Raw genomic sequence first — 27,744 nt, forward strand, 5'->3', positions numbered from 1 at the left:
CATTTTGAGATTTCCCTCAGACCCAACACATCACAAACCACGGGAGGAGCGGGTCGAGAGCCGCTGCACAGCATCGTATGACCGGGCACATTCCTCAGAAACAGTCGAGAGGTTAGTTTAAAAATGCAGCGAGGAGCCGCGTCGTGTCGTTGATCGTTTTAGGGGCGTTTTTTTTTTGTTGTTGTTGATGGGAATAGTTTAATGTCGAGGCCCTGGTAACTCTTGTCTCCGTGAACTTCCAAATCAGCATTAGTGGAAACTGGTTTGAATGGATAGCTTCTCCCTTCCTTCTCCCCCGGTCGTTGGGCAATCGGAGGAGCAGACGGACTGGGAATACCGCTGGCAAACCTGCTAATTGTGTCCCAGCAAATGAGCCTTTGTTTTTATTGTTGCAGCTGTATTACCTTTTGGCTGCCTAGTGTCAGGTAGCTGAACGCTAGCTGCAAACGGGGTATTTGCTTCTCGTTTCCCGGGGTTGAACCGGATTGATTTAGTTCGTTTCAACGGGTCTCCGTCCCCGGAGTCCCAAATCCCCCGCCGTCAGCCAGGGACTTGTACCCAACAAAAGCGCCGAGATTGGGCGAATAGCGAGCAAATACGTCCGCGTTTCTCTACCCGCTCCCCAGCTGACCTCCCCTCCTCACTCCCCGGCGCTGACAGCGGACAAGGCCGAGGTCGCAACAGAGCAGGCCCGGCCGCCGAGGCTCGACCTGTCCACCCCACCTCCACATCCCGCGGCTACACCGCACCAGCAGCCCAGAACCAGGTTCCCCGCCGAGCCTGCCCCGGACAAGGTCGAGGGTGACGGAGATAGCAGAGAGCACCGCATCACAACAGCAGCTGCCAACATGAACCACCACCATACGCAGCAGCAGCAGCAGCAGAAAGCCGGCGAGCAGCAGCTCAGCGAACCAGAGGACATGGAAATGGAAGGTAAGAAGGGTGAACAGACTTTTTTTGCAAAATGCTTGATATTTTTTTCCTGCTGCATGGCAAATAAGTGAAGTTTTGTTGGTGCAGTCTGAGCGCAACATTACAGTAAACAACAAGGCCCGAGGCTGGCTGGGATAGCCGGTTGAATTTCTGCTGATTGTGCGCCCGTTGCAGCAGACTCGAGCGGAGCTGACCTCATTTTGCGTTATAAGCAAACTGTGCTTAAGTTATCTTCAAATGTTTTTAACTAGAAGTTGCTTGAAAATAAAACCCAATTGATTTGGGTGTCTTTTAAACCTGCAGATTGGCCGTATAAATCATTCATTCGGCTCGGCTACCGCATTTCTCTTGCCGTTCAGTTTTCGCCGCCGACGCTGTTGTGACAAGCGATCTGATGTGGTTTATCAATTAAACGTCGTGTAGAATGGGAACACAATCTCTAGGTTTCAGGTCGTGTTGATCGTTGATAAACTAAAGAATTGTAAACAACGTTGTTTAGTTTTGCAAATCTCATGAATCCATTTCACGGTAGATTAATCTTTCTTCAGTGTAGTCCCCGGGTTGAACTTGACAGATAAAAATACCTGTCTGCATAGTCCATCAACGTTTCTGTGATTAAACTGTAGTTTGCCACTCTGTCGTTTGTAACTATTCGATAGGTAGCATTGCTAGCCTGAAGAGGATGAATGCTAGTAGCGTGTTGGAATTGAAGGCTGCCAATTGCACAGTGAAACGCTCCGCAATTCAATAAATTAGCATTTTATTAAAATTACATACGTAGTCAGAGAAAGTAAACTATTTATTTTTGTAGTTATAAGGCTCTCAAACACAATGAACACAGTTTGAGTGACGAGCAATTCTAAACGGGTAAATTAGCTCCCAGGCCCAGTTCGTTTTGTCATCGCTGGTTAGCATGCTAGTTAGCTTAGGCTAACGGAGGGGGGTGTGTGGCGTTCCAAAATGGTGGCCTTTTCGATCCTGCTAGAGCGTTTGGGCCTTGGTTGCTAACCCGGTGGGGATTTCTTTATGTGTTTTCCTCAATTCCTATCCTACAGTGATGACGTTTTATTACATGTTTCACCTTGTATTGAATTTAGCATGCTAGTTAGTGTTTGTGTGTACAGCTGATGTTGCCTAATAAGGACCCGCAGATGATTTTGTTGCTACTGGTTGCTAGGTGGCTAACGGGAACGCAGATGCGTCAGTACCAGCTTGTGTTCACCACGATACATGCACTTTTGTCGTTTTACGTTTTAATCATAACAGTTTCGAACCCCAACAATAGTTCAACCTCCCGGATAAGTCCGTTGTTTTATACGTTTAACGGTGTTTCAGAAGAGCCGTTTGCCAGAGCTGAAAAGTGACTGTTGTTAGTGGTGCGGTAAGCCAGGCCCACACAGGAGGCAGCGCGGGGATTTGCTGCTTCATTGTATGGAGGACCAAACGGCTGGGAGCTCTCGCCATTTTTAATGATCTGTGTTTTTGTTAGATCGATTTGCAGTCGGGACGAGCTATTGAAACGTGTGCGGACTATTTCCCCCACATTCCAACAGCATAATTGCTACTTTTGTTTTTCTCTTATCGATGTCAACTTTAGGGTCCGTTCAGACTCTTTAAGAGAGCCTCGCTGCGTCATTTAGCCTCAGTGATTTAATTCTTATCTAATCTGATACACATTATTGATAATCGTGTAACACACGCAATAACAGTTACTTTATTCTGTTTTACAGTGACTAAGCATGTCTGTTCATTATTTGCAGTATTAATCATTGTTTTTTTTAATAGTTGTCTCACTTGTAGCAGGTGCATTTACTAGTCAGTCCCTTTTTAGCATTATACCCTTACAAGTGTGAGAACAAATTGTCTAACTTTTTTTTTTCACAGTTTATTCTAACACATTGCTATTATTTGCTGTACTATGTCTTAGTTACAGTTGATTGCAGTTTTATCCCACAGTCATTTATCTACATCACCACAGGTGAACTATGATGCGTTCAAGGTTTCTGCTTAATTTTTATTGAGCTTGTGTTTACTGTTTCCCAGCTTTGAATATGTATGGAATAAGAAAAAATTATTTTATTTCCAGATTTTTTTTAAAGCATTGCCTAATTCCTAAATCATATCAATCTGGAAGTGTAAAAATGAACTACCTTTACAACCAGGATTTCTTGTCCTATCAATTATAATTTTAAAAATCTTCATAGTGTTGTTTACAAAGCGCCAGTGCCTTTTATCTTAATGACCAGAATAGTTTTGTACTGACATCAGTCAAGGCCAGAATAAATATCAGATTATTTTGACAGGGCTGTTTAAGGCAACCAACACCAAATAAATAGATAACCTCTTGATTAAAAAATATAATAGTTTCATGGTTTCAATACCAATATTTGCAAGAAAATTGTGAAATATATTTTAATAATTGAATGTTTTCTTAGCCATCTCTTAGCCTGCCAACTGTAGTTTAAAAAAAAGTGTTTTAACGATTAGAATAAGTTGCAATAATTTGACTGACCTGTTTTTTGTTTTTTTTGTAAACAAGTTTTTTGTTTTCTTGTGAGAGTATAAAAATATTTTTCTCTTTGGGTTTATATTGATCACTACCTCTGTATATCAATCTTTGTACTGGTAGTTGAATTTAAGAGGGAAAAATAGTGAAACACTATAACTATTCAAGAAAAGTTGTATTTGTAGATTATTTTAATTAGTTTATTTGGTAGGGACAAACATACAGCGACATAGACAAACTGAACAAAACAGCAGTCCCATGTTTACGTCATAGTGCAATAGCAACAGCTAATTCGCAGCACTTGTCCCTAGATGGGCTTTTTTAAAAAAGACATAATTTACTTACCAGGTTTTACATGTCACAACAAAATTGAGCCCATATTTATTTTTTAAAATTGGCAAAATGGTGAAAAAAAAAATCATAGAAGCATTGTTATTGCCTGTTTTTATTTTTTCCTTTTAGTTGTTTTTTTCTGGTGTTTCGAGCATCCCCTTGTTAGGAAACCACTGTCTCAGTGGGGGCGTTATATGGTTAAATATGTGTAGAACCACCTTGATCACAGTAAAAAGCATGTGCTTATAATTCATGATTACGAAGAGCAGTCGAGTGCTGATATTTGAAATCACTTAAATGTTGCTCGCCATCTTCGTCAGAACAGTTTTTCCCCTCATTACTTTTAATGCTGTGGCTTTTCCTAAAACATTTAGAAAGGTCAGAAAGCTTTTGTCTTCCTGAACCTGTGAACACGCTTCCTGAGAATGTTTTGTTTTTAAATCAAAGCTGCCCTTTAGACATTTCACTGTTCCGCTACGTGGGAATATATATCTAAGTAGTAGTAATGAGTTTATATTTTTTCCTGCAGTCGGTGAAATAATGGGAAGCTATAATTGAAATAATTGTTGCGTTCTTAAGCAGAAACCTTTATGGGTTCCAGGCTAGACTCCTGCCATAAGCGGGACAAACTTGTCATGCACCTGACTGACAGGGTCCGTTAATGTGGTGTAATCCACTTGGGGGAAACCAGGTCAGCCTCTTGAAGGCACGGTTCAGTCATGTTACCAGATTCACTGGTGGCACTCAACGCTCAGAGCAGCGTCTGTAGAAAAACAAACAAAACTCAGCAGGAGAAGAGATGTCACACACTCAGGGACATATTTAAGAAACCATAGCATCATTGTCATCCTCTCCAGATTTGTATTCCCACCTTGAAGCGACGCTGCTACCATCCATGTTCCTCTGAGTCAGCCTCTGCCAAGTCGTCTCGTTCAGATGGAATAAGTAACGTCGTCTGCGAGCGCGTCGTGTGTTTTGTTTAAAGAATGACTTGCTTCTTAATCCTGCGTCCTGTCCATAATTATCTACCCCATTCTTACCTTCTGTCTTTTCTGTGGGGTTTTTGCGTTCACACACACATTCTTCCTGGTGAGATCAAGCTGTCTACACATACACACACACACACGCACGCACGCACACACATTGGGAAACACTTGTCGTGTTGCCTCGGCATGGTTTTTCCCCAACAGGGTGTAACACCGTGGAACATAATTTGTTTTGTTCTGACCAGGAGTTGCAACTAAAACAGGAAAAAAAAACCTCGATTTAATGTGTTTATATTCAGAGGTTTTAGTTAAATTACTAAAGAGTGGGAGAAAAAAAACAATCTAGCACATTGTTTATGATGCACAAATGTTTTTCAGATGGTTTCTATTTCTTTCTTTATCCATGCAGTGTTGTCATCATTTTTTTCCCCTTTTCTCTTCACAGCTGGGGAGACAGATGACCCTCCAAGAATCCCGGCCAACCCGGTGATCAACGGTAACGTGGCCATGGCAGACGGGCATAACAACACAGAGGAGGATATGGAGGACGGTGAGGAGGATGAACGCTCATGCTAACAGATGATACTTGGAGAAATACTTTGAGATCTTATGATTTTTATATATTTTATTTTGACTATAACAAATTTTTTAAAGTTGAGCCAATCAGTGTTTTTCTTTATCGCTGGTTTTGTTTCTCTACTTTCACTCTTTTTTTTTTTTGGTTTCTACTTATGCATCCAAGCATCTGTCTTAAATTCGTACAAAAAACGTACATTAAAAATGACACGTCTTACATTTTGTGACTATCTACTATCATTAATTCTATATAGTTTCTATTTCTCGTGAGACTTTTCCGTCAGGCAAAGGTCTGAGTCGCACACAAGGCAGAAGTGACTCAAGGCAGTTGAGGCTACCACTAACTACCTGCTAATATACCCTTGCTAGCTACCTAGCTCTTTTCCACCTATTATTAGTAAGTGTAAATTTATCGGCAGTTAGATGAACAGCGTTTGGTTTTGACACTGGCTCACTTCTGTTGCTAAGCTGTACAATGTTACATGTTTTCAGGGTAAAAAAGCTTGCCACTACCATATAATATATGCTAAATATGCTACATTTCTATTGTGATACAGGGCATAATGGTATTAAAAAGTCTTAAATTTGACTTGGTGAGATCTGCAGAAACTCTGCAAACTGAACAAAAGGGGTATTATGTTGGTTATCTGCCTTGATTTAGCTACCGTAGTCTGTTTTGAAGTACAGTGTAATAAATATCCTTATTGTGCAAACAAATCGATATTTGAAGTGTGCAAGATCACAATACCAGTCTATTTACGTTTGTACGAATTACTTTAACTTAACATTAGTCATTTAAATTTAAAGTGTGCTTTCAGCTTTTTAAATGCAACACCTCTGTTTTTCTTAGGTCTGCTTTGAGGACTGTTTGAATATATTTGAACTTTTACTGGACTGAACCAGAGCCGTGTGTTAATACCAGCTAGTTTATAGAGTGAACGTGATAAAATGCATTTAGACTCAACTTTCTCCTCCCTCACTGTTTCAGTCTAGGGTCAGTTAGAGCCGCTGCAGTTTTTATATTTTGTCCTCTCTTGCTCGTCGTCTCCTCGCAGACACCAGTTGGAGATCGGAGGCGACCTTCCGGTTCGTCGTGGAGCGCTTCAGTCGCCTTAGCGAGTCCGTTCTCAGCCCGGCCTGCTTCGTCCGGAACCTGCCCTGGAAGATAATGGTGATGCCGCGGTTCTACCCCGACCGGCCTCACCAGAAAAGCGTCGGCTTCTTCCTGCAGTGCAACGCAGAGTCAGACTCCACGTATGTGACTTTGGTTCCATTCTCTCTCTCTCTCTCTAGATTTGTTTTTGTATTATGTTTGGTTGGTGGTGATTGGGAGCTGTCGGATTTTAGTCAATTTTATTACTTTAGGATTAAATTTATCCAATAACTAATGTACATGATCTACATGTAGATCCTTAATTTTTTAAAAGTAGACATTAACACAAAGGTCCAATTTCGTTGTTGAACAAGATTTTTCTTTGTTCTTCACAAAATCCGTTAAGCACTTATAAGTGCATGAACATTCTTGTCTCCTCTTTATAATCGCACTACAATAAAACAAAAAAAAACCATAGATTCTCTCTTTTAAGGTTGTGTTTCAGTGTTTGGGAAGTAATCCTGCTGTTTCCATTCCAGGTCGTGGTCTTGCCATGCTCAGGCCATGCTAAAAATCATTAACTACAAAGACGATGAGAAGTCGTTCAGCCGCAGGATCAGTCACCTATTCTTCCACAAGGAAAACGATTGGGGCTTCTCTAACTTCATGTCTTGGAGTGTAAGTACGCAAACCCAACAAGAACTAACAGTTCGGAAAGGTTGACGTTTCAATAAAAAATGTTTCTTACCATTTCCTATCATTTTCCAACACGAAACGGGAGTGTAACAGACGACTCGCAGCGTCTATACAGACAGTACACGGAAATGAAATTTTCAGTTGCTTGTTTCCCTGTTAACTGCCGGGTGATGCATGTTTGCTCAGTTTTAATTTAGTTCATCGTTTGAATTTATGTCCTCTTGTTTTTATATTGCAGGATGTAACGGATCCGGAGCGAGGCTTTATTGATGACGACAAAGTCACGTTTGAAGTCTATGTCCAGGCAGACGCTCCACACGGAGTCGCGTAAGTAGATTTATCCCTCTGCTGGGCTTTACTTGCATCTTTTTGAACTGAAACTCTGATTATAAATCTTTTATTCTTCCTTTTTTTTTGCCTGATTAAACCAGCTGGGACTCCAAGAAACACACAGGCTATGTTGGACTAAAGAACCAGGGAGCAACTTGTTACATGAATAGCCTGCTACAGACACTGTTCTTCACTAACCAGTTACGACGGGTACGGCTTTTTCCTAGAATCTCTTCATTGTTTTTACATAAACACGTCAACCAGAATCCACATTCACTGAATTAAAGTCCTGAAGCATTTCTCAGATTCGAGTCATGTTCTTTTAACCACATGAAATTTTTGTGATTTGAATGTTTCATCTCATTAAGAAACAACCTCTGTCTTAAAATATTGCTGTCTAAAACTTGTTCATTTCGTAGGCGGTGTACATGATGCCCACAGAAGGCGACGACTCATCCAAGAGCGTTCCCCTGGCGCTGCAGAGGGTTTTCTATGAACTGCAACACAGCGACAAACCAGTCGGCACCAAGAAACTCACAAAGTCTTTTGGGTAGATTTTTTTTTTTTTTTACATATATTGACTAAAGACAAGCATTTCATGTTTGTAGATTTGTTCTTTCTGGAGTGAAATCTTAAACATCCATTTGTATTTTATGTCTAACTAAACTTCTTTTTGTGTATTCTTAATACGCAGATGGGAAACACTGGATAGCTTCATGCAGCACGATGTACAGGAGCTGTGCAGAGTTGTAAGTTTTCTCGTTAGTGTTAAAAGTATCCCTGGCTGTTTGCCGAATATTTCCTGAAACGCATCATGCCGTATGTGTTCCAGCTGCTGGACAACGTGGAGAACAAGATGAAAGGCACTTGTGTTGAAGGAACCATCCCCAAGCTGTTCAGAGGAAAGATGGTGGTAAGTTTGTCCCAAGTTTCTCTTGTCCGTTTCAGGTTTTGCTCCAAACTTGTATAATTTTGTAAACAAACCGACACGAAGCAGACTAACGTGGTTTCAAATGGATCTTTGGACAGTATAGGTTTAAAAATAGAAGCGCGTTAAATCACGACATGATCCTGTGAGAACGATTATTTTTACTCGTCCTGCAGAACGCGTTCTGACCCGTTTGTGTTCTTTCCTCAGTCGTATATCCAGTGTAAGCATGTGGACTACCGGTCTGAGCGGATAGAGGACTACTACGACATCCAGCTTAGCATAAAAGGAAAGAAGAACAGTTGAGTAGCAAGACCATTCTTTTTTTTTTATTTCTATTTGTTAGGATTTACATAAATATCTTTTTTTGTTTCATTTTTTTTCACTAAAATTGATAGTAAAGTGAAAAGAAACCAAGAAATGAATTGAATTTTTTTTCCTCCTAATTTTATCTTGCTCCTAGTATTCGAGTCATTTAAAGATTATGTTGCGACTGAACAGCTAGACGGAGACAACAAGTACGACGCAGGAGAGCACGGTCTTCAAGTAAGTCTTCTAGTTTTGGCTCATGGCTGCTTATTCACATCTTTTTGCAATATGCAGAAAATCATATTTTTCTCCCACACATTTTAGCTGAACAACCACAAACTTTAATGTCTTGCACTGGGATTTCCTGAAGGATGCACTTATAAAGTAGAAGTAAAATGATTTAGGAATGGATTTTAAAGAACAATTGCTATTTGTCTATGTAAGATTATGAGCATTAATTTCAAATCTAGCCTGACTTCCAGTTGCTTTAGGTCTGGGCTTTGACTAAGCCAATCTACCACATGAATATGCTTTTATCTAAATAATTTCATTTCATCGGGGCTGGTTGTATCTTTAAGGCGGTGAATCTCTGCTCCAGCCTTTAACACGGGTATCAGATTCCAGCTTTTAGACGTTTCATTGCTTCAACACACTGAATCAAATAAGTAGTTCATTAGCAGGGCTCTGAAGAACTTTATTGCATGCTGGCATGTTTTGGACTAGAGATGCATCTAAAAGTTTGCAGGAAACCAGGCCTCAAGGACTGGAGTTGTACACCCACTCTGATTAGCCCCCCCATAGTTACGTTCTATTTATTGCTGTCCATTTTCCCATCAGCTCGGACCAGGTTTCTTATTCTCTAGTGCAACAATGTATCATCATAGCAAAATGCTGCCACCACCACCTGTTTTCATGTTTGGGATGACATGTTCAGGTTGTTGTTTAGATTGAAAAACTTACTTTTTTGGATTATCTGGACCAGAGCTCTTCCTATGATAGGTTTGATCTGAACCATAGCCTGTTGCAATGAGCAATTAATCAACTAAACACATGATAAATTAAAATGAGCTGGATGATTTCCATTCTGATGATTATTTTTTTGAAGGTCAATTTTGTTTACAAAGACATGGTCATTGATTTATTTATGGTCTTGGTTGCAAGTGGTTTTTAATGTTTTTTTGTTTTGTTTTTTAATCATATTTTAATTTTGATACTTAAAATATCTTCTATTTCCAGGAAGCACTCTTTACAAAATGAAAGTTTAAGTTTCAAACATCATTGATCATTTTCCGCTCACTTTATAAATGTTTTCTACTTCATGTTGGCCAGTGAAGTTTTTGGCTGTGTGGTATGGAAAAATGTGAATTTTGGATTTTTCTGTATTTTAGTTTGTCTCCTGTATCACTTTTAAACCAACACCGCAACAAAATGCATCAGTAAATCTTCCACGCAAATGTCTTAACATGTAATTTTGGTTTTGCAGGAGGCAGAAAAGGGTGTGAAGTTCCTTACTTTCCCTCCAATTCTTCACCTGCAGCTGATGAGGTTCATGTATGACCCACAGACTGACCAAAATATCAAGATTAATGACAGGTAAAGCATGACTTCTTTTTTTTTGTTTCTTTTTCCGTCTCCCGTGTCTTTTCTGCTGGGTTTACTCGTGCATCGCTTCACAAAAAAAAGCCCTCCTCAAAGTGGATCATTTCCAGCCTCACGGTGGCTGATGCCAGGGTATAATTTTAGAGCGTCTGCTCCATATTACCATAGGTTAAAGGGTGCCACTCATTTCCAGAAAAGTGTGAACAGAGAGAAAAGCACAGCCTGACCCCACCTACGCCCTGCGATGGCAGAAATGGACTCCGCTCAGATTATTTCTCCGCTCAGATTATTTCTTTAGTTGAAAGAAGAAAGCGAATGGAATAAAACCAAATGAGTATGCTGAAGATTGTTGTGACGTTTTCCTGCGTCATATTCCTGCATGAGCCATCACTTGCTTTCCTCCCTGAACACTACGTGTTTGTTTCTTCTTTGACATGCGGGCTGATGTTAACCTGTCGATCATTTCCTACTGTGATTCCTCCCATCGTCGCAGATTCGAGTTTCCCGACCAGTTACCTCTGGACGAATTCCTGCAGAAGCCAGACTCCAAGGACCCCGCAAACTATATTCTACACGCCGTGTTGGTGCACAGCGGGGACAACCACGGCGGTCACTACGTCGTCTATCTTAACCCCAAAGGAGACGGCAAAGTGAGTGTCAAGGAACCAATTGTGAGGACAAATTTTTTTTACGCACTTTTGCACCAAAAATTCTGTGGGTGTGGGGTTTTGTTTATGCTACATAAACAACATAAGCTTTAAAGCTTTAGATCTGTTCCACATATAATGTCTATTTTGTGATGTTAAAATTAAAGCATTATGAGACAAAAAAATTGCAAACATATTCATTCTCCTTGTTGTAGCACAAACAGACCAAGACACGGGATTGCACCTGAACCGCTTCGACAGAAATTCAAGTCAGAGACTCATGGCTCTCAATTTACGGTTTTCATTATGTTTAAAGATGTTTATTCCTCATTTACAGTTTTTATCTTTCATTTCATTATATCCCAGCTTTTCTACTGTGGCCAATATAAAATAGAATAACAATAGACTATAAAATAAGAATGTTGGTCAAATATTATCTATTAATATAAATCATTCTGCAACCGAAGGAAAATACTCAACATGGGGATGTTTTTGGATTTTGTTTTTCCAACAAAATTGTCCCAACATTTGATGCAAATTAAATGAGCCTAAATCATTTAAAGACGTTGTTAGTCTTTACATGTTGTACTTGAAAGATCAAAGAGCACCCTTGTTGGTTAACAACAACTTGTCAAACTGACTCCCTCAATATCGGTGTTCGTGCTGCTTTAGGAGCTTTCCCTCATGGTATTTGCTTCGGGGTGTTCGCGTATCCTTTAAAAGTCTTAAATATATTCACCCAAAACTTAAAATGTCTTAAATTCATCTAAAAAAAATTTTTTTTAGCTGTTAATACACAAATCACAGGTCTTAAATTTTGTCGTGGCAGGGCTGTTTAAGCTTGTATGTAGTTTTCTTTCTTTCTTTCTTGCGTGACTTTTTTTTCGTCAGTCAAAAGTTTCAGTCGCATGCATCGTTGTTTCCTGTGATTCAAGCCTAACCCTAGCTGCTAAGATACCTTCGCTTGCTGGATAGCTTTGTTGTGTCTATCATGGATAAGTGCAAATGTATCACTAGTTGGCTGGATGATGTCAATTTTTGCCACTGGCTCACTTCTTTTGCCAACTCTTATGAGTCAGCAAGACCCCCTTAATCACTTCGGATATTTTTATATATATATAAAACCATAAATTTGATCCAAACTCAATTGAAATAAGTCTCAAAGTCTTAAATTTGGCTTGCTGAAGCCAGCAGGTACCACATGTTTCTACCGCTGCTGTTAGCTATTTAACTCAAAACACCACTACCAGCCATATTTCAAATGCATAAAACATCAGATTATTTAATGCCATGATAATGCTCCATTATAAGGATTTCTTTTAAATGCAGAAAGAAATTTAGATCGTTTGTTCTCAGTGTGAGAACTGTTCCATAAACTGATAGGCACATTGGAATAGGTCAGTCTTTTCTTCTTTTTTTTTTTTTTTTAAAGATCGGCGGTTGGCCAGAAAAGTGTGCACTTCTATAATGCAGTCCCTTGTGTTGGTCTGTGACACAAAATCCCAGTAAAACCAAGTTTATTTGTGAAGTGACAAAATGTGAAACAGTTGAAGGGGTATGGATACAAAAACCTGCACATAGAGGTGTGAAAAGTCACTTCCTTACCTGACCCCCCTCTCCACCTATCACTTAATTTTCCGCTGCAGTGGTGTAAGTTCGACGACGACGTAGTGTCGCGGTGCACCAAGGAGGAGGCCATAGAACACAACTATGGTGGGCACGACGACGACCTGTCGGTCCGTCACTGCACTAACGCGTACATGCTGGTCTACATCCGTGAATCCAAGCTCAGTGAGTGAAACCCTTCAATCAAGTCGAAAGCCTCTAGTGAGTTTGGTTGATGGATGTAATTTCTTCTTCTTTTTTTTTTTTTAAACTCAGGTGAGGTTCTCCAGCCGATGACTGATGGGGACATCCCCCAGCAGCTGGTGGAGCGTCTGCAGGAGGAGAAGAGGGTGGAAGCACAGAAGAGGAAGGAACGCCAAGAGGCGCACCTCTACATGCAGGTTCAGGTAGGAAACCACCGAGGCGGTTTTATGCAATGTGTAGGAACTCCCCCGTCTTTGATGGGGCTGCGCGATCAATCACAACAACTATTTCTAATTCAATCTTAGCAGCCTCTGCAGTATTAATATTTCAAACGACCATTTGGAATATTGTCCTTAGTTCACTCTGTGCATGGCAGTAATACACTCAGCCTGCTGGATGCCAAAAGTTGAGGAGGTTTAATGGTTGGAAGTGAAGAAAAAGTGGATGTCATCATGAACAAGATGTGTGGAATACAAGTTTCAGGGAAAAATAAAAGCAGCGTTTTACTTATATCTCTGTAGCTTGAAATCATTGGTCTTTCTGGGACAATCAGAAGGTTGTGGGTTCGATTCCAGCTTGGTACTTGACCTGTGCATTGGTGTATATGTGCGTTTAGATGAATGTGGCTGTAATTAAAAGTGCTTTCATGTTTGTTTACCACTCATTTAATAGAAGCAATTTGAGTGATTATTTTAGTTGGTTTTGTAGCATTTCAGTGACAAATTTGGTCTTTTCAATCTGACCTGAGGCTGGAACTTGTGAAGTTTTGTTCTTCAGGTCCATGCAGGGTTTTAGTTTAATACTTTGGGGTCCTCTCTCAGCCCAAACTAATATAGTTTGTGTTCATTTGTTGACTTTTTTGCCTCGCATGAGTTTGTGTGGTTATTTAACCCACTTCTACTTTGATGGACCGCTTGGTTTAAATATTTTACTTCCTTAGGAAAAGAGCTAAAGCTGATTTGTTTTACTGCTATTATTTTTCTGTCACGGGATGTAAAATCAGATTTTTGTTTTTGAATGAAAGTGCAAATGAATAAAAAGCGGAACAAATAAAAGCAAATAATTGTTAAAAAGCATTGTTTTTAATATTTACTTGCAAATAGGCTTGTTGCAATTAGTCAAACGCATGACAAATTAAAATCAGTGCAATAATTTCTAATTTGAAGGGTAACTTTGTTTAGACATCATAAGCCATTTTAATTGTGGTTTCAGATGCGTGTAGTTTTTATTTTATTTGGTTTATTATTTTTGGTTGTTGTGTTTTTATTTCGAATATCACTTGGCTCCACTGTTAAGTGTTCTTTACAAAGTTAAAGTGTGTTGGTCTTTGAGAGGATTGAACTTGCATTATTGTGCCATTATCAACATTACTTGAAAGTATCCACAAAACAGCAACATTATCTTTATCAAACTAAATACTGTGACTATTTATCATCCAGCAAAATTTGTTATTGTGACAGATTTAGAATGTAAATAAATAAAACGGAGAAATCAAAACATTCTTGGAAATATAATGAAATAGCCTTTTCTCAGTTTTATGTCGATATTAGATCACATGCAGGCCTAGTCAGTCCTCAGATGAGGTTATTCTTCTGGGCTTATTTATGTGTAAAATACTAAACATTCAATAAAATACTAAACATTCCATCATTCTTATTCTATATGTTTATCTATCTTCTACATCTAGATGGTGACAGAGGACCAGTTCTGTGGACATCAGGGCAATGATATGTACGATGAAGAGAAAGTAAAGTACACAGTCTTCAAAATCCTGAAAAGCTCCACCCTGCAGGAGTTTGTCCAGAACCTCTCCCAAACCATGGTGAGTCGCTCATGTTCGCCTGAGGCGCAGATTTGCACAAAACATAAAAGCTTCTTTTACCGTAATATATTCTCTAAATCAAAACCACAAAATTCACTTTGCACAAAAAAGCTGTACCTCTAAATCATGCCGGTATTTGTTGCTTTTTAACCTCAAGTCAAGGTGGAACTTACCGTATTTTTCGGACTATAAGCCGCTACTTTTTCCCCACTCTGAACCATGGGGCTTATAGCCCGGTGCAGCTTTTCTGTGGATTTTTCTTCCACCGCCAGGGGGCTCTTTAGCAGGAAGTGAATCATTGGAAGTCAAAATTGGAACTCAAAGAAAGAGCTAATTTTCATTTAGAACTAGCACCTGCTAACAGCAGGCACGACGGAGAAATTTCTTCAAACTCATATGATGCAGCTTTTAAGTTGAAGGATATTGATCTGGCAGTACAGGAGGGAAATAGAGCCGCTGTACGTAAACTCGGCGTGAACGAAACCATGGTTCAACTTAGGAGATGGAGAGCTGCACCTTAATAAATCCAGCAGATTTATTAGGACGCTGCCCTCTGTTGCAGAAAAGCAGAGAGCGGCTTTTCTGCAGAAAGAAAAAGCTGCTTATAGACCAGTGTGGCTTATATATGTACATTTCCAGTTTTTTTTTTTAATCTGTAGGTGTGGCTTATAGTGTGGTGCGCTCTATAGTCCGGAAAATACAATAATTTATCTTGCAGATTAAAGTAGTTCTGTTTTTACTCGAAGCGCTGCCAAAAACAACCACTGTTTGAAGGCTTGTTGTTTTTCCTGTTTGCCTACAAAGTAGAATCTAAACTGTCAGAAGAAAAAAAAAAGTGCACAAACATTCACTGTAACGTTCATTTCTTTCTTTGTTATCAACAACTACAACATGTCTCTGTAAAGTCTTCTAAAGTTGAGCATTTTTGTGCTACAGGGTTTCCCACAGGACCAGATGAGGCTTTGGCCCATGCAGGCCCGCAGTAACGGAACCAAGCGACCCGCCATGCTTGACTACGAGGCCGATTGTAACAAATCGGTACGTGTTTGCTTTGGAAAGGTTTTTCTGGGTGTGTTTTCAGCAGAGCCACTTGAGTTGATCAGGTTTTGTTTGAGTCACATGCCTCTAGTCGTCCTGATTTAGGAGGAAGTGTTTTTAAAGACACAACTAAAAACCACAAATAAAAATCCTTGATATTGTGGCGTCAGCACTCTGATCAAACATTGATCTTCAGAAATATGCGCCCGTATTGTAATCCGTTATTTAAAGGACAAACCAGGTAGCAGTTCTTCAAATCAGGGTTTGAAATTTAATTGGGTGGTTTGGAAAGTGCTTGATATTCAAACTACATGGTTTGTAATAAAGTGCAATTTAACGTTTGATTAGAAGTATAAATTTTGAAAATGTTATTTTACAGTTGAAACCAGATGATTTCATACAATTAATTAAAACACCAAAATTTTTTTCCCCCTCATTGTTTGAAGTCAAGTCAGGCTAAACCTTTCTGGTTTTAGGTTCGGTTAGAATTACCAAAATTATTTGTAAGTACCAGAAAATTTAGGGAATAGGGACTTCTTTTTGGTAGCTAATTTTTGATACGTTTACCTCTAAAGTGTGGTGCTGGTAGTTTGAAAAGTGCTTGAATTTTCCTGTGGGAAAGGCGTACGAACCCTGAGAAATAAATATTTGCTGCTTCTTTATATATTTATTCTTTGGGAAATGCCTCAAACTATGACGAAAGGTCACCATTTTGGATGTTTGGTTTTGTTTATTAGATGATCGACTTGAGTGACAATGAAAACCCCTGGACAATATTTCTGGAGACTGTGGATCCAGAGTTGGCAGCCAGCGGAGCCACGTTACCCAAGTTCGACAAAGACCGTGAGTTTTACTCATGTCTGTCATCCAATCACGCATCCTTCTGTAACATTAAATATAAATATCTCAGGGTTTCTAAGCATGTTTAATCGGATTCAATAGAGAAGGTTGACATGTACTTGTAAACCTGCCTTCTTTATCAATCCATTCTGTCTTTATGCTTTAAAACTTGACTGATCAAGACAGGACATTAGAATATACAGTACAGACCAAACGTTTGGACACACCTTCTAATTCAATGGGTTTTCTTTATTTTCATGACTATTTACAAGGCAAGAAATCCCACTTATTAACCTGACAGGGCACCTATGAAGTGAAAACCATTTCAGGTGACGACCTCTTGAAGCTCATCAAGAAAATGCAGAGTGTGTGCAAAGCAGTAATCACAGCAAAAAGTTGCTACTTTGAAGAAACTAGAATATAAGGGCTATTTTCAGTTGTTTTACACTTTTTTGTTTAGTGCATATTTCCACATGTGTTATTCATAGTTTTGATGCCTTCAGTGTGAATCTACAATGTCAATAGTCACGAAAATAAAGGAAACTCATTGGATTAAAAGGTGTGTCCAAACTTTTGGTCTGTACTGTATATCTTTACATCTTTAAAGTATCTTTTGAAAATGACAAACTTTAAGCATTTATTAAACATAATTTTCATGAAGGTTGCACTTTTGTTTTTAAAAACATTAATTTTATTGTTCTGATGTAATCTAATTTTAAACATTATGTTTCTATCTGTAAATGGAAAATCACTAACAAACATAAAGGCTTTCTAACATCCATCTCTGTGTAATTAGTCTATATCTGATTCTGAAATGAAGGGGCTTTTCAATAATATTCTAATTTATTAAATTGGTCTGCAGTTGAACTTAATTAACTTGGTTGGTTAATATGTATTTTTAAAAATTAATATGCTTTTTTTCTTTTTTTTTTTGTAGATGATGTCATGTTGTTCTTGAAGATGTACGACCCCAAAACCAGAAGCTTAAATTATTGTGGACATATCTACACACCTATATCCTGCAAAATTAGTAAGAATATCTCTGGAAGTTTATCTCTAATATCTTTTATTTTGTACTGAAACAATTTATTCTGCTCTGCCCAGGAGACTTGCTGCCAGTCATGTGTGAGAGAGCAGGGTTTCAGCAGGAAACTAGCCTTATCCTCTATGAGGTGAGCTCTGTTTGTGGCGGTCGGTTTGGATTTTCACCAGGTTGCCACCGGTTTGACTTCATCCTGCTTTGATGATGATTTCGTTGCTGCAGGAAGTAAAGCCCAACCTAACAGAGCGGATTCAGGACTACGACGTCTCTCTGGACAAGGCCCTGGACGAGCTCATGGACGGGGACATAATTGTCTTCCAGAAGTGAGTTTTGCCGTTTATTTCAATCAGTTGCGTTTTCCAGCTGTACACTCGGGTCAGAATGTTGTTTCTATGCAGCCTGGAAGAGAGGGGGGGTTTGGTTTTAGACGTGTCAGATCTGGATGTGTGTGGGAATGGAAAGGAGAAAAATATTCCCAGAATTTAACAGGAAAATTCTGGAGTTGTCTACAAGGTCTCTCCAACCGTTCGTCCATCTGTCCTTCCTACACTGGTCCATCTGTCTGTCCATCTTTTTTTCTGCCAAGTCATAATTTGTCTTTAGCTTCTTTTCTTACTATTTTGCCTTCCTTCCTGTTTTCCTTTTTCTTTTTGTCCTTTTAGTTTTCCTGTATCCTTTTTTGTCTTGCGTTCTTTTATCTTTCCTTCATTAATGCTTTTTTTGTTCCATCCTTTTCTTTCATCCTTTGCGTCCTTCCTTTCTTTTGCTTCCCCTTCTTCCTTCTATCCTACTTTACTTTCATTTTTTTTATCATTTCTTTCGTGCTTTTTCCTTCCTATCCTTTCTCCCTCCATTTTTTCCATCCTATACTCCTTTCTGTCCTTCCTTCCTTTTTTACATGTTATAGTTTGTACATATTTCATGTTTTAAACTGTAGAAATATTCACAGTAAATTCAATTTGATATTTCAGACCTTTTTACTTTTACTGCAGCACGTTGAGACTGGAACAGAACAATAAATCTGTGGGGAGTTTTGACATGAAGGAGGTTTAGGAACCGTGTTTGGATACTTGCTCCCTACTCCAGTTTTTTTTAAAGCTGAAAAACTGTGGTCATCTGTAACTTTGTTCATCTTTTAATTTGAAGTTGTTATGATTTTAGATGTGTGTGTGTGTGTGCCTTTTTGGCTTTATGACTGATTCTGTCCACATAAAACAGAAACAACTTTGTTCCTGATGGATCGTTGTGTCTCTAATCGATCCGTACGGTTTGTTGCTCTGTGAGCAGCGCTTTAATCTCGTTCTCTTGCCGCTCCCACACAGGGACGACCCAGAGAACGACAGCAGTGAGCTGCCCACAGCAAAGGACTATTTCCGGGATCTGTACCACCGAGTTGATGTCATTTTCTGTGACAAGACCATCCACAACGACCCTGGCTTCGTGGTCACGCTCTCGAACCGCATGAACTATTTTCAGGTGCGGTTGCTCAGCTTGATTAATGCTGCCTGAATTGAGGGGTGACCTCTTTTCATCCCTTCATACAGCTAAATTGAGCAAAAATCTTCTTTTTTCTCATGCTGAAAGGACGTTTAACAATATTAAAGTTAAGTTTACTTATTTAATCGAAGTTGAACTCTTCTCGGGTGTTAAAGTACAGCTAGCACTTTGAAAATCTTCTTATTGATGCAAGGATATGTGAAGCTTTCTGGTTGACGTATAAATCTGATCTTTATTTCCTTTCTTTATTCATCTTATTTGCTTGAGGCAAAGACGCTGCCTGACAGGTGCTAACCTACTTGTAATGTGTGTGTTTTTGTCAGGTGGCCAAGACAGTCGCACAGAGGTTGAACACAGATCCGATGCTGCTGCAGTTCTTCAAGTCCCAGGGGTAGGAGGCTTGTCCCATCCACACACTGACACACAATAATTCGTCATAATAGTTTTTTATTCTAAAAAAAAGTATAGAATAGAATAGAATAGAATATGTGTATACTGTAAATGAATTAATAAAACATAAACAAGGCGTAATAGTCATCTAAATCTAAAGCCATAAAATGTCTTCAATTATATTTAGGTAGGGGTTAAATTTGTTTGTTGGTCCATTTATTGCTTTTTTTTTTATATGTATATGCATTTCATTCAGTCGTTTGACCTGTTGCAGGTTTCGCTGCAGTAAAAGTAAAAATATTTAAATCAGGTTGGGCCAATTTATTGCCCCTGCAGTGATTTTATTCGGCCTCCAACAACAAGTCAACAATGGTTAAAAAATAAATTAAAAAAATACTAAAATGGAAAAAAAGTTAAGACCCCAAATTTTTGAAAATTATCCTTTTTTATTCAGCAGTTCAGGCAACAGTTCAAGTTAAATTTTTAAAAAAGGGGACAATTCCTATTAATGAATATTCACATGTAAATACATGACATATTAGCCAGGTGACTGATCTCCGTATCTAGTCCCATTGGCAGGTTTATGTTGAGCACAATAATAAATACCGAGATTAAAAACACAAACACTGCAAAATAAGAAATACAGAAAAAAACCTAAAAAGCTGTACATCTTTCCATATGCTCAGCTTTGACATTTTGACTTTCCAAGAGCCGATTTTTAAAGTCCATCGCCCTTTTTTATGTTCTGGCTCTTTTGTGATGTACAGATTTAATAACAAATAAGCTTTATTGTAGAGCAAGTAAAATAAAACACCAAAAAACCACAATAAACAAATGTTTGCCTTTTTAATTTAACAAATTTTGTCGCCTACAAGTACCGTATTTTCTGCACTATAAGGCGCACCTAAAAACCTTCAATTTTCTCAAAAGCTGACAGTGCGCCTTATAATCCGGTGCGCCTTATATGTGGACCAATATTGAGCCACAACAGGTCTCGGAACTACGGTAAGCAGCTGCCAACTTCATTTTCCCCGTAGAAGAAGAAGCGCGCGGTGCACGCTGGGTTTTGTGTAAAGACCCCAAAATGGCTCCTATTAAGAGACACGCTTACGACGCAGAGTTTAAGCTCAAGGTGATCAGTCAGGCAGTAGAACACGGGAATAGAGCAGCAGCGAGAGAATTTAACATGAACGAATCAATGGTGTGGAAGTGGATATATATTTTGATTGCACTAACGTTTGATTTACCGTAACAGTATCAGACTGATTTTTTGTTTGTTTGATTTTTTTTTTACCCCTCCAAGGGGTCTTTTGTGGGCTCTAGTGTCCCTTATATGACAGTAGGCTGACGGTAAACGGGGAAGGAGAGGGGGAAGACATGCGGCAAATATCGTCGGGTCCGGGAGTCGAACCCGCGACTGCCGCGTCGAGGACTCAAGGCCTCCAAATACGGGTCGTGCTAACCACTACGCCACCACGGCACGCCCATCAAATTGTTTTTTACGTGTTTATTGAATCGAGGAAAAGTTCCCCTCCTCTATATGTTATACCTTGCTGTTGTTAAAAGATAAACTGTCACGAAAATACCATATCATTTACTTTACCTCGGGGAAAATAATAAAACAGATGTTTGTTCATTTTGGGAATGAACGGAGTTTTCAGAACGCTGGTTTGTAATCTATTAATAAAGTTTGACTGACCTATCTGACTATTTTGTTGACATTCCCTTTAGCGCAGCTCCATCTAATGGATGCATAACGTAACCCCAGCCTCTGCTGTAGCGTCTATTCTACGCGCCTTATACAGCGGTGCGCCTTGTATATGAAAAAAGTTTTAAAATAGGCCATTCATTAAAGGTGCGCCTTATAATGTGTGCGCCTTATAGTGCGGAAAATACAGTAGGTTAAATTTCCCAATTTTTGTCTCCCGGGGCAAAAAGCTTGATTTAGATGATCTACAATATCCAGTCTTTTAAACATTTTCCAAATGTCTTAATTGAGTTGCATCTTGGACTTGCTTGCCTTCTGTTTGGTCATTTCCAGCTGTGAGAAATGTTGTGTAACCTGTCCCCCCTCCACCTCTCTCTTTGTTTTCCTCTGTAACTCCTCCCTCTCACCTCTCACTCTTCTGTGCATCTTGCTCTCCATGCCAACTTACACATCTTCTCTCCTCCATGACTCCCCCGCGCCCTCTCCCATCTTTCTCCATCCGTTCTTCCTTCCCTTCACCGCCCTGCCCCCCCTGCCTGGTGGTGTGGTGGCCAGGTACAGGGACGGTCCAGGGAATCCTCTCAGACACAACTATGATGGGACACTGCGAGACCTGCTGCAATTCTTCAAACCTCGGCAGCCCAAGAAGCTTTACTACCAGCAGGTGGGAATGCTTGGATGTTTGATTTCTTTCCTTTTAATTGTTATATACCGATTAGCCACATTTGTGCCATCAGTTTATTCCCCCCCCCCCCCCCCCCCCCCATCGAATTTGGATTTTGAAAGACGTTTTTCTGAATTACATCGGCTAGAAAGACGTGTTAAAACTCTGTTTTCCCGTTTATTGTGAAGGTGTCGTCACCCGCTGTTCTGCTTTCGCACTCGGATGCAGTTCAGTGGGTTGTCGGTAGATTGTCCAGGCTGAGCTAACGAGATTTCGGGCTTACCTCAGAAGGCTTACACCAACCAGCTAAAGTTAGAAAATACGAGAGCCCGGTGTGTTTTTAAGTACATAATCAGTTTAATCCTATTGTAGTTATACATTCAATTGCCCTGTTTTAAAGTCTGTAGCTTTTCGTTTGGTACAATGTGAACCACCTGTAGCCTAACAGCTGGGAAAGAGAGAAAATAAAACGTTCTGGGGAATTACCCACAGTTTTTGTTTTTTTTTTGCTCCCAGGTTTATCCATGAGTCATTACTGCGTTTTTTTTTTATTTTTATTCTGATGATCACATTTGGGTCAAATCCTTTTTAGATGAGTACAAACGTTAGTGATGGAACGAGGTGAATCACAGGCAGCCTGTGCGATCGAATAAAAACGCGTTTTCCTCTTTCTGTGCTCACAGTTGAAGATGAAGATAACAGACTTTGAGAACAGGAGGAGTTTTAAATGCATATGGCTCAACAGCCAGTTCAGAGAGGAGGTAAGCCACATGCTTTGATTGCTTTGTTCAACTAAAAATGTAATATTTCTGTGTTACTTATACAATTGGTCAAATGTTTGTTTGTCTTTTCCTCACACACTTTTGTTGCAGGAGATCACCCTGTACCCTGACAAACATGGCTGTGTACGGGACCTTTTGGAAGAATGTAAAAAGGCAGTGGAGCTGTCTGAAAACGGCTCTGAGAAGCTCAGGTATTTATCTCCGAATATGCGAGACACCGATTTTCTAAAACTAGAAAAAATACAAACTTGATCAGGATTCATTGTGAACAGCAGAATTGCTGGATTATTTTTTCTGTAGTGTTGTTTATTTTGCCAGGATTAATAATTGAGAAACATTCTACATTCAGTTAGGTGCACTGATTTGCTCTTTGTTAACTTCACTCACATTGTATTTTTTTTTAGGTTTACAGCCAATTGAGGGTTAAATTGATCTTTTTTTTAAGAAGTAAGACTGGTCTCTCTCACACACAGCGGTCTGAAAGAAACATAACTTCACCTGAGTGGCTCATATCTCACACACAGAGGTGCAGCTGCTATTATAGTCTTTTATTTCCAAATAGTTTCAAAACTCTTCATTTTTTAATTTCTTTTCTAAAATAAAAATCAAAGTGGAAGTTGGTCCTAATTTGGTGTGACGTTTGAGGTTGTTACAGCCTCATCAAATACAAAATTTTCTCTCCTCTGACATTTACTAGAATAGACATTTCCTACAGATGCCTTACATGTTTGATTTTTATTTTCCACTTCTGGATAAGTATGGAAAAATGTAAATTGGCTATCTTGACGTCTTTATGTCTTCTGTTACTGAGCCGTTTCTTGCTGGGGTAAGGACATTTATTCTTAACATCACAACCTGGGTTTCTGTCAGTCTCTTTAGATCATTTTGTGATTTGAGTTACTAACTGCAAAATATGTATTAATTGGAAAAAATAGATAAAAACAGATCTCTAAAAAATTTTTTTTGCTTTAGTTCTAGACTTGGTTTGATTTAAACACCAATCAACATGTTGATACTTTCACTAACCGTGACCATAAGGATAAATATTTAATGTTAAATGTATTATTTAATGTGTTCAGCTGATGCAAGTTTATCTAGTTGGAAAATGGAAACGTTTTCCTGAAAAACCTTGAAATAAAAACAAAAGAACCACAAGAATATTTTTCACCTTTTTAATGACTGTGCTGTCATTTTTAATTCCTCATAATTTCTTGTATTTCACAGTTTGAAAGCGTTTGAACATCTGCGGCTTCACATCAATCTCTCTTCTGTCTCCCCTCCCTGCAGGCTGTTAGAGATAGTAAGCTATAAAATCATCGGGGTTCACCAGGAGGACGAGCTGCTAGAATGTTTATCTCCTGCTGCCAGTCGCACCTTTAGAATAGAGGTAAGTGTGTTTGGAGGTGTGTGTATTTTTAGCCGCTTCGCCTCCTTGAGCTGCATCTCCGCTGCAGAGCTGCCAGCCCTGACGCACCCTGTTCAGTTTGCTTCTTTAGAATCAGATTAGTGCTGCTTTGGTTTTTCTAATATTCCAGCTGCAGAATAAATACAACCCAGAATTTTTTCACACACAAAAAAAATAAAAAATTAAATTTTCTACAGGAGATTCCTTTGGACCAGGTGGACTTGGACAAGGACACTGAGATGTTGATCCCAGTCGCTCACTTCCACAAGGAAGTCTTTGGCACCTTTGGGATTCCCTTCTTGCTCAAGATCAGACAGGCATGTGGCGCCGCTTCGTGTCGAATGTTTGTCAGATTGTTTTCCTTCATCAAGTGACTTAAATTTCTGCATCCTCCCTGCAGGGGGAGCCGTTTAGGGAGGTGATGAGGAGGATCCAGACCATGCTGGACATCCAGGAGAAAGAATTTGAGAAGGTGTGGTGTCATGTTGTTTTAAAAAAAAAAAAGAAAAGTAAAAACAATATGCATCATTGTTGTTATTTATTTTTGCGTGTTTTTTTTTTTTTTTTCTTTTTGTCTTTCTTTTCCAAGTTTAAGTTTGCGATTGTGATGATGGGCCGGCATCAGTACCTCACCGAAGACGAGTACGAGGTCAACCTGAAGGACTTTGAGCCACAGCCAGGTATTTCCTGTCGCTGAGATTCTTCCAGTGCTGGCAGCTGTGCAGGAATATCCACAGTCCAGGATGTTAAGCATCACAATAATATACATATGACTCCCTGTATATGAGTTTCAGTTTTGGGCTTGAGGTCACTATCGTTCAAAAGGGATTTCCTCTCCACAAAGAACTCTTAGTAACATTTGAGCAACCGAAAGCTGCCCTGCGTTATCAGTTCAACCACGTTCTGTCACAAATAGGTTTAAAGGATCTTAGGTGACCTCTAAATAAGCTTTTTTTTTTGCCTAATATAATGAAAGGGAGAGCAAACGTTAAAGCGGTATTTCGGGATTTCAAACAGTTAGTTACATGTGGTAAATAATTATTGGTCTGGTCATTTATTAAACTTGGGAGATTATTTACAGTGACGCTCTGCCAATAGACTTCCTATTTTAAGCATTAACAGAACTTGTGAAGAAGCCTCTGGCTGATGGAAAATGGGGAAAGGGGAGGCCAAGGTTGCTACTAACTCTTTGGAAAAGTCTTGAATTTGCTTTTATGATTTTCCAACCGTAGATAAGTACGGGAAAAAAGAAAGTACTGCAGAGAAATGTTTGTCTTTTTGTTGTGGCAGAACTATTTACTCTTATCTAGTTTATTTTTCTTGTCAGACTTTTCTGTGAGGCAGAACTTTGAGTCGCACGTAATGGTCCATGTGTGACTCAAGCGGTTGATGCTACCGCTAACTAGCTGCTAATATACCCTTGCTAGCTAGTTGTCTTTTTTGCGTCTATCATTGATAAGTGTAAACTATTGCCAGTTGTCCGGGCGACGTTCATCTTTGGCACCGACTCACTTCTGTCGCCAACACGTACGATGCGATATACATTCTAGAAAAAAAGACCTGGCAAAATATAATTTGCTGTCGTGATATAGGTCTTAAATTTAATTCATAGTGGTCTTAAAAGGTCTTTAATTTGAGTTGGTGCAGAGATGCTGGTGATGGGGCCTTGTTTTGGTCTGAAACACATTTTCTTCATTTTGTATTTCCTGGAGATGTTTCTGTATCTTCTTTTTTTTTTTTTAATCGGGCAGCAGCCGAGTTGCCTCACACCCTCTGTGGCATCTTGTCCTCCACAGGTAACATGTCCCACCCGCGGCCCTGGCTAGGGTTGGATCATTTCAACAAAGCTCCAAAGAGAGGTCGCTACACATACCTGGAGAAAGCAATCAAGATCCACAACTAAAGCAGCCTAGCCCCCCTCCTGAGCCCTCCTGCTCCTCCTCCTCTTCTTCGTTCTCCTCATCTTCCTCAAATCCTTCCTCCCTCCCTCTTTCCCACTTTAACAAACCATAACCACAGACTGTAACCAACCGTGTGTGTGTGAGTGCGTGTTTGTGTGCGAGGCTGTGTGGGTGTGCGTGCTTGCTTGTATGCCTGTGTGTGTTCATCACTCTTTAACACCCGCCTGGACACCTCTACAGCTCCGCACCGGCACTACGTCTTCAGCGACACAGGATCTCGCTGCAGCTGACAGATTATTCTTCAAAGGAAAAATAAACTGCACCAACCACCTCCTGACTGTTTATTTTTGTTGTACATTTTAGGGTTGTTTTTTTGTTTTTTTTTTAAACTGTCTCCCTTTACGTTTGAAGCTGTTCGGCTTTTCTACCTGTTCACTGCCTGCTTTTTGTTGCCTGTCTTGAAGTGGGACATGTAAAACTGGGCTTTAAGATGAATTTGAAAAGCGGAAACTGCGTCTTTTCTCCTCACTTGTTTTTTTGTTTTTTTTTCCCCCGTCTGGGCTAAGGAGGATTGTTTTAAATGAAGTTGCTTGGAGAGGAACTGCACCGCTATGTATTGAATTTGATGAAAAGATGTTTGCTCAGAGCTTCGTGGTAGTTCCTTCTCCCATCCCATAGTGCAACAAAAATAAAAAGCAGTATTTCCAAGTTTACACAATTCTTTCTCACTTAGTTTGGTTGGAGGACAGTAAATCTGTTATTTTTTTTTTGCAGATCTTGTATGATAAAACTTTAAAAAAAAATCTGCAAAACGGCATCTGTTGAAAATAAATGGAGAAAACCCAGAATTGTCTCTTTAATCTTGAGAGTTGGCACTTACTGTCGCAGCTTTCTCAGGACCGTCTGTTTTTCGCAACAATAATTCCTCTCGAATCACACGTGCACAAACATTTTGCCCTCCACGCCCATCCTCTTTTAATAGTTCGTCAGTCATTCCTCGAAACACAAGCACGCACACACCTCCTTCCTCTTTCCCTCCCTCCCCACTCTCCCTCATCTCTCTCGACTCCGTCGCCCTCTGGTGGTTAAAAGCAGGAACTGCATCGTGCTTGGTCGAGCTGCAGTCCCTCCAAGTTTGAGGATTGTGTAGAGCCAAAACCAGCATTGTAAGAAACACTTTAAGCCCTCTGAATCTCCACCCCTCCTGTCTCTTTTTATTATTTTTAAGCACAGATGGAATGCACCCCTTAAAAACGCATAGCTGGCTCTGTAAAGACGACATTTAAGAATTGTATATTTAAAAATATGAACGTGTAAAATTTAAGAGAAACGCCTTTTCTTGTTGGGTACAGAAGGAGCCAGGTGTTCATATTTCTTGTGTGTAGATTTTTTTTTTTATTATTTTCTTTTTGTTCCTGATGTACCATTGACAACTATCTTTTCTTTTTCTGTTACCTACAGATTTTTTTTCTTGGAAAAACCTAACTGCAGTGGTTTGTCTTGTTTAAAAACCTTGCGTACAAAGATGACCTGCAGAATCACCTTGATTTGATCTTTTCCGGTTGAAAATCATCAGTGTAGCAGCAGTGTACGACAACTATTCCTGTATATTGCCTTTTTGCTGGAAAATATATGTTGAATAAAAATTTTCTATAAAAATGAGAAAAAAAAAAAAACAAACTCGACTGCTACTGGTCCATATGGGGCAACGCGCTGGTGAAGCAGTAGCTGGTGGTTATCATCCATCAGGATGTTGCTGTGCTTTTCATTACAAGATCATTTGATTAGTACACACAAAGCCAAATAAATTATATGCAGCACCTTCTTTGAGGACATTAGTAGGCAAACATCTTCACGAAGACCAAGGAACGCATGAGAAAGATCAGGCTGGGATGATGTCTAAAGCAGGG

The 27,744-nt window shown here is 39.5% G+C and overlaps 1 protein-coding gene across 5 annotated transcripts; it reads left to right on the plus strand.

Moving 5' to 3' along the window:
* usp7 (ubiquitin specific peptidase 7) lies at positions 1–27,496 on the plus strand. Of its 5 annotated transcripts, none has more exons than XM_023348859.1 (32): positions 1–111; positions 661–933; positions 5,204–5,308; positions 6,390–6,588; positions 6,967–7,105; positions 7,362–7,450; positions 7,555–7,663; positions 7,873–8,003; positions 8,148–8,202; positions 8,286–8,366; positions 8,592–8,682; positions 8,845–8,927; positions 10,174–10,283; positions 10,783–10,960; positions 12,583–12,727; positions 12,818–12,948; positions 14,433–14,567; positions 15,504–15,605; positions 16,343–16,448; positions 17,383–17,475; positions 17,550–17,617; positions 17,710–17,810; positions 18,810–18,963; positions 19,308–19,375; positions 21,638–21,746; positions 22,430–22,507; positions 22,619–22,719; positions 23,816–23,915; positions 24,131–24,250; positions 24,334–24,405; positions 24,523–24,613; positions 25,730–25,836. In XM_023348859.1, the coding sequence occupies exons 1-32, from the start codon at positions 78–80 to the stop codon at positions 25,834–25,836; spliced, it is 3,558 nt and encodes a 1,185-aa protein (XP_023204627.1). In that variant the 5' UTR covers positions 1–77. The 5 variants fall into 5 exon arrangements, with proteins under 5 accessions (XP_023204627.1, XP_023204629.1, XP_005806126.2 ...); XM_023348861.1 differs by having other exon boundaries at positions 21,644–21,746; XM_005806069.3 differs by having other exon boundaries at positions 10,783–10,939.
* Positions 27,497–27,744: the final 248 nt, after the last annotated feature.

This window comes from Xiphophorus maculatus, chromosome 16 (genome assembly GCF_002775205.1).
Source record: "Xiphophorus maculatus strain JP 163 A chromosome 16, X_maculatus-5.0-male, whole genome shotgun sequence".
NCBI classification, from domain to species: Eukaryota; Metazoa; Chordata; class Actinopteri; order Cyprinodontiformes; family Poeciliidae; genus Xiphophorus; species Xiphophorus maculatus.

What these genes read in the sequence shown, in the direction of transcription:
- usp7 (XM_023348859.1), top strand. Translation starts at nt 78, where the DNA reads ATGACCGGGCACATTCCTCAGAAACAGTCGAGAG. An exon ending in TGAGTGTCAAGGAACCAATT is followed by an intron (nt 10,961 to 12,582) that starts GTGAGGACAAAT and finishes TTTCCGCTGCAG; the next exon opens with TGGTGTAAGTTCGACGACGA. An exon ending in GACATAATTGTCTTCCAGAA is followed by an intron (nt 17,811 to 18,809) that starts GTGAGTTTTGCC and finishes GCTCCCACACAG; the next exon opens with GGACGACCCAGAGAACGACA.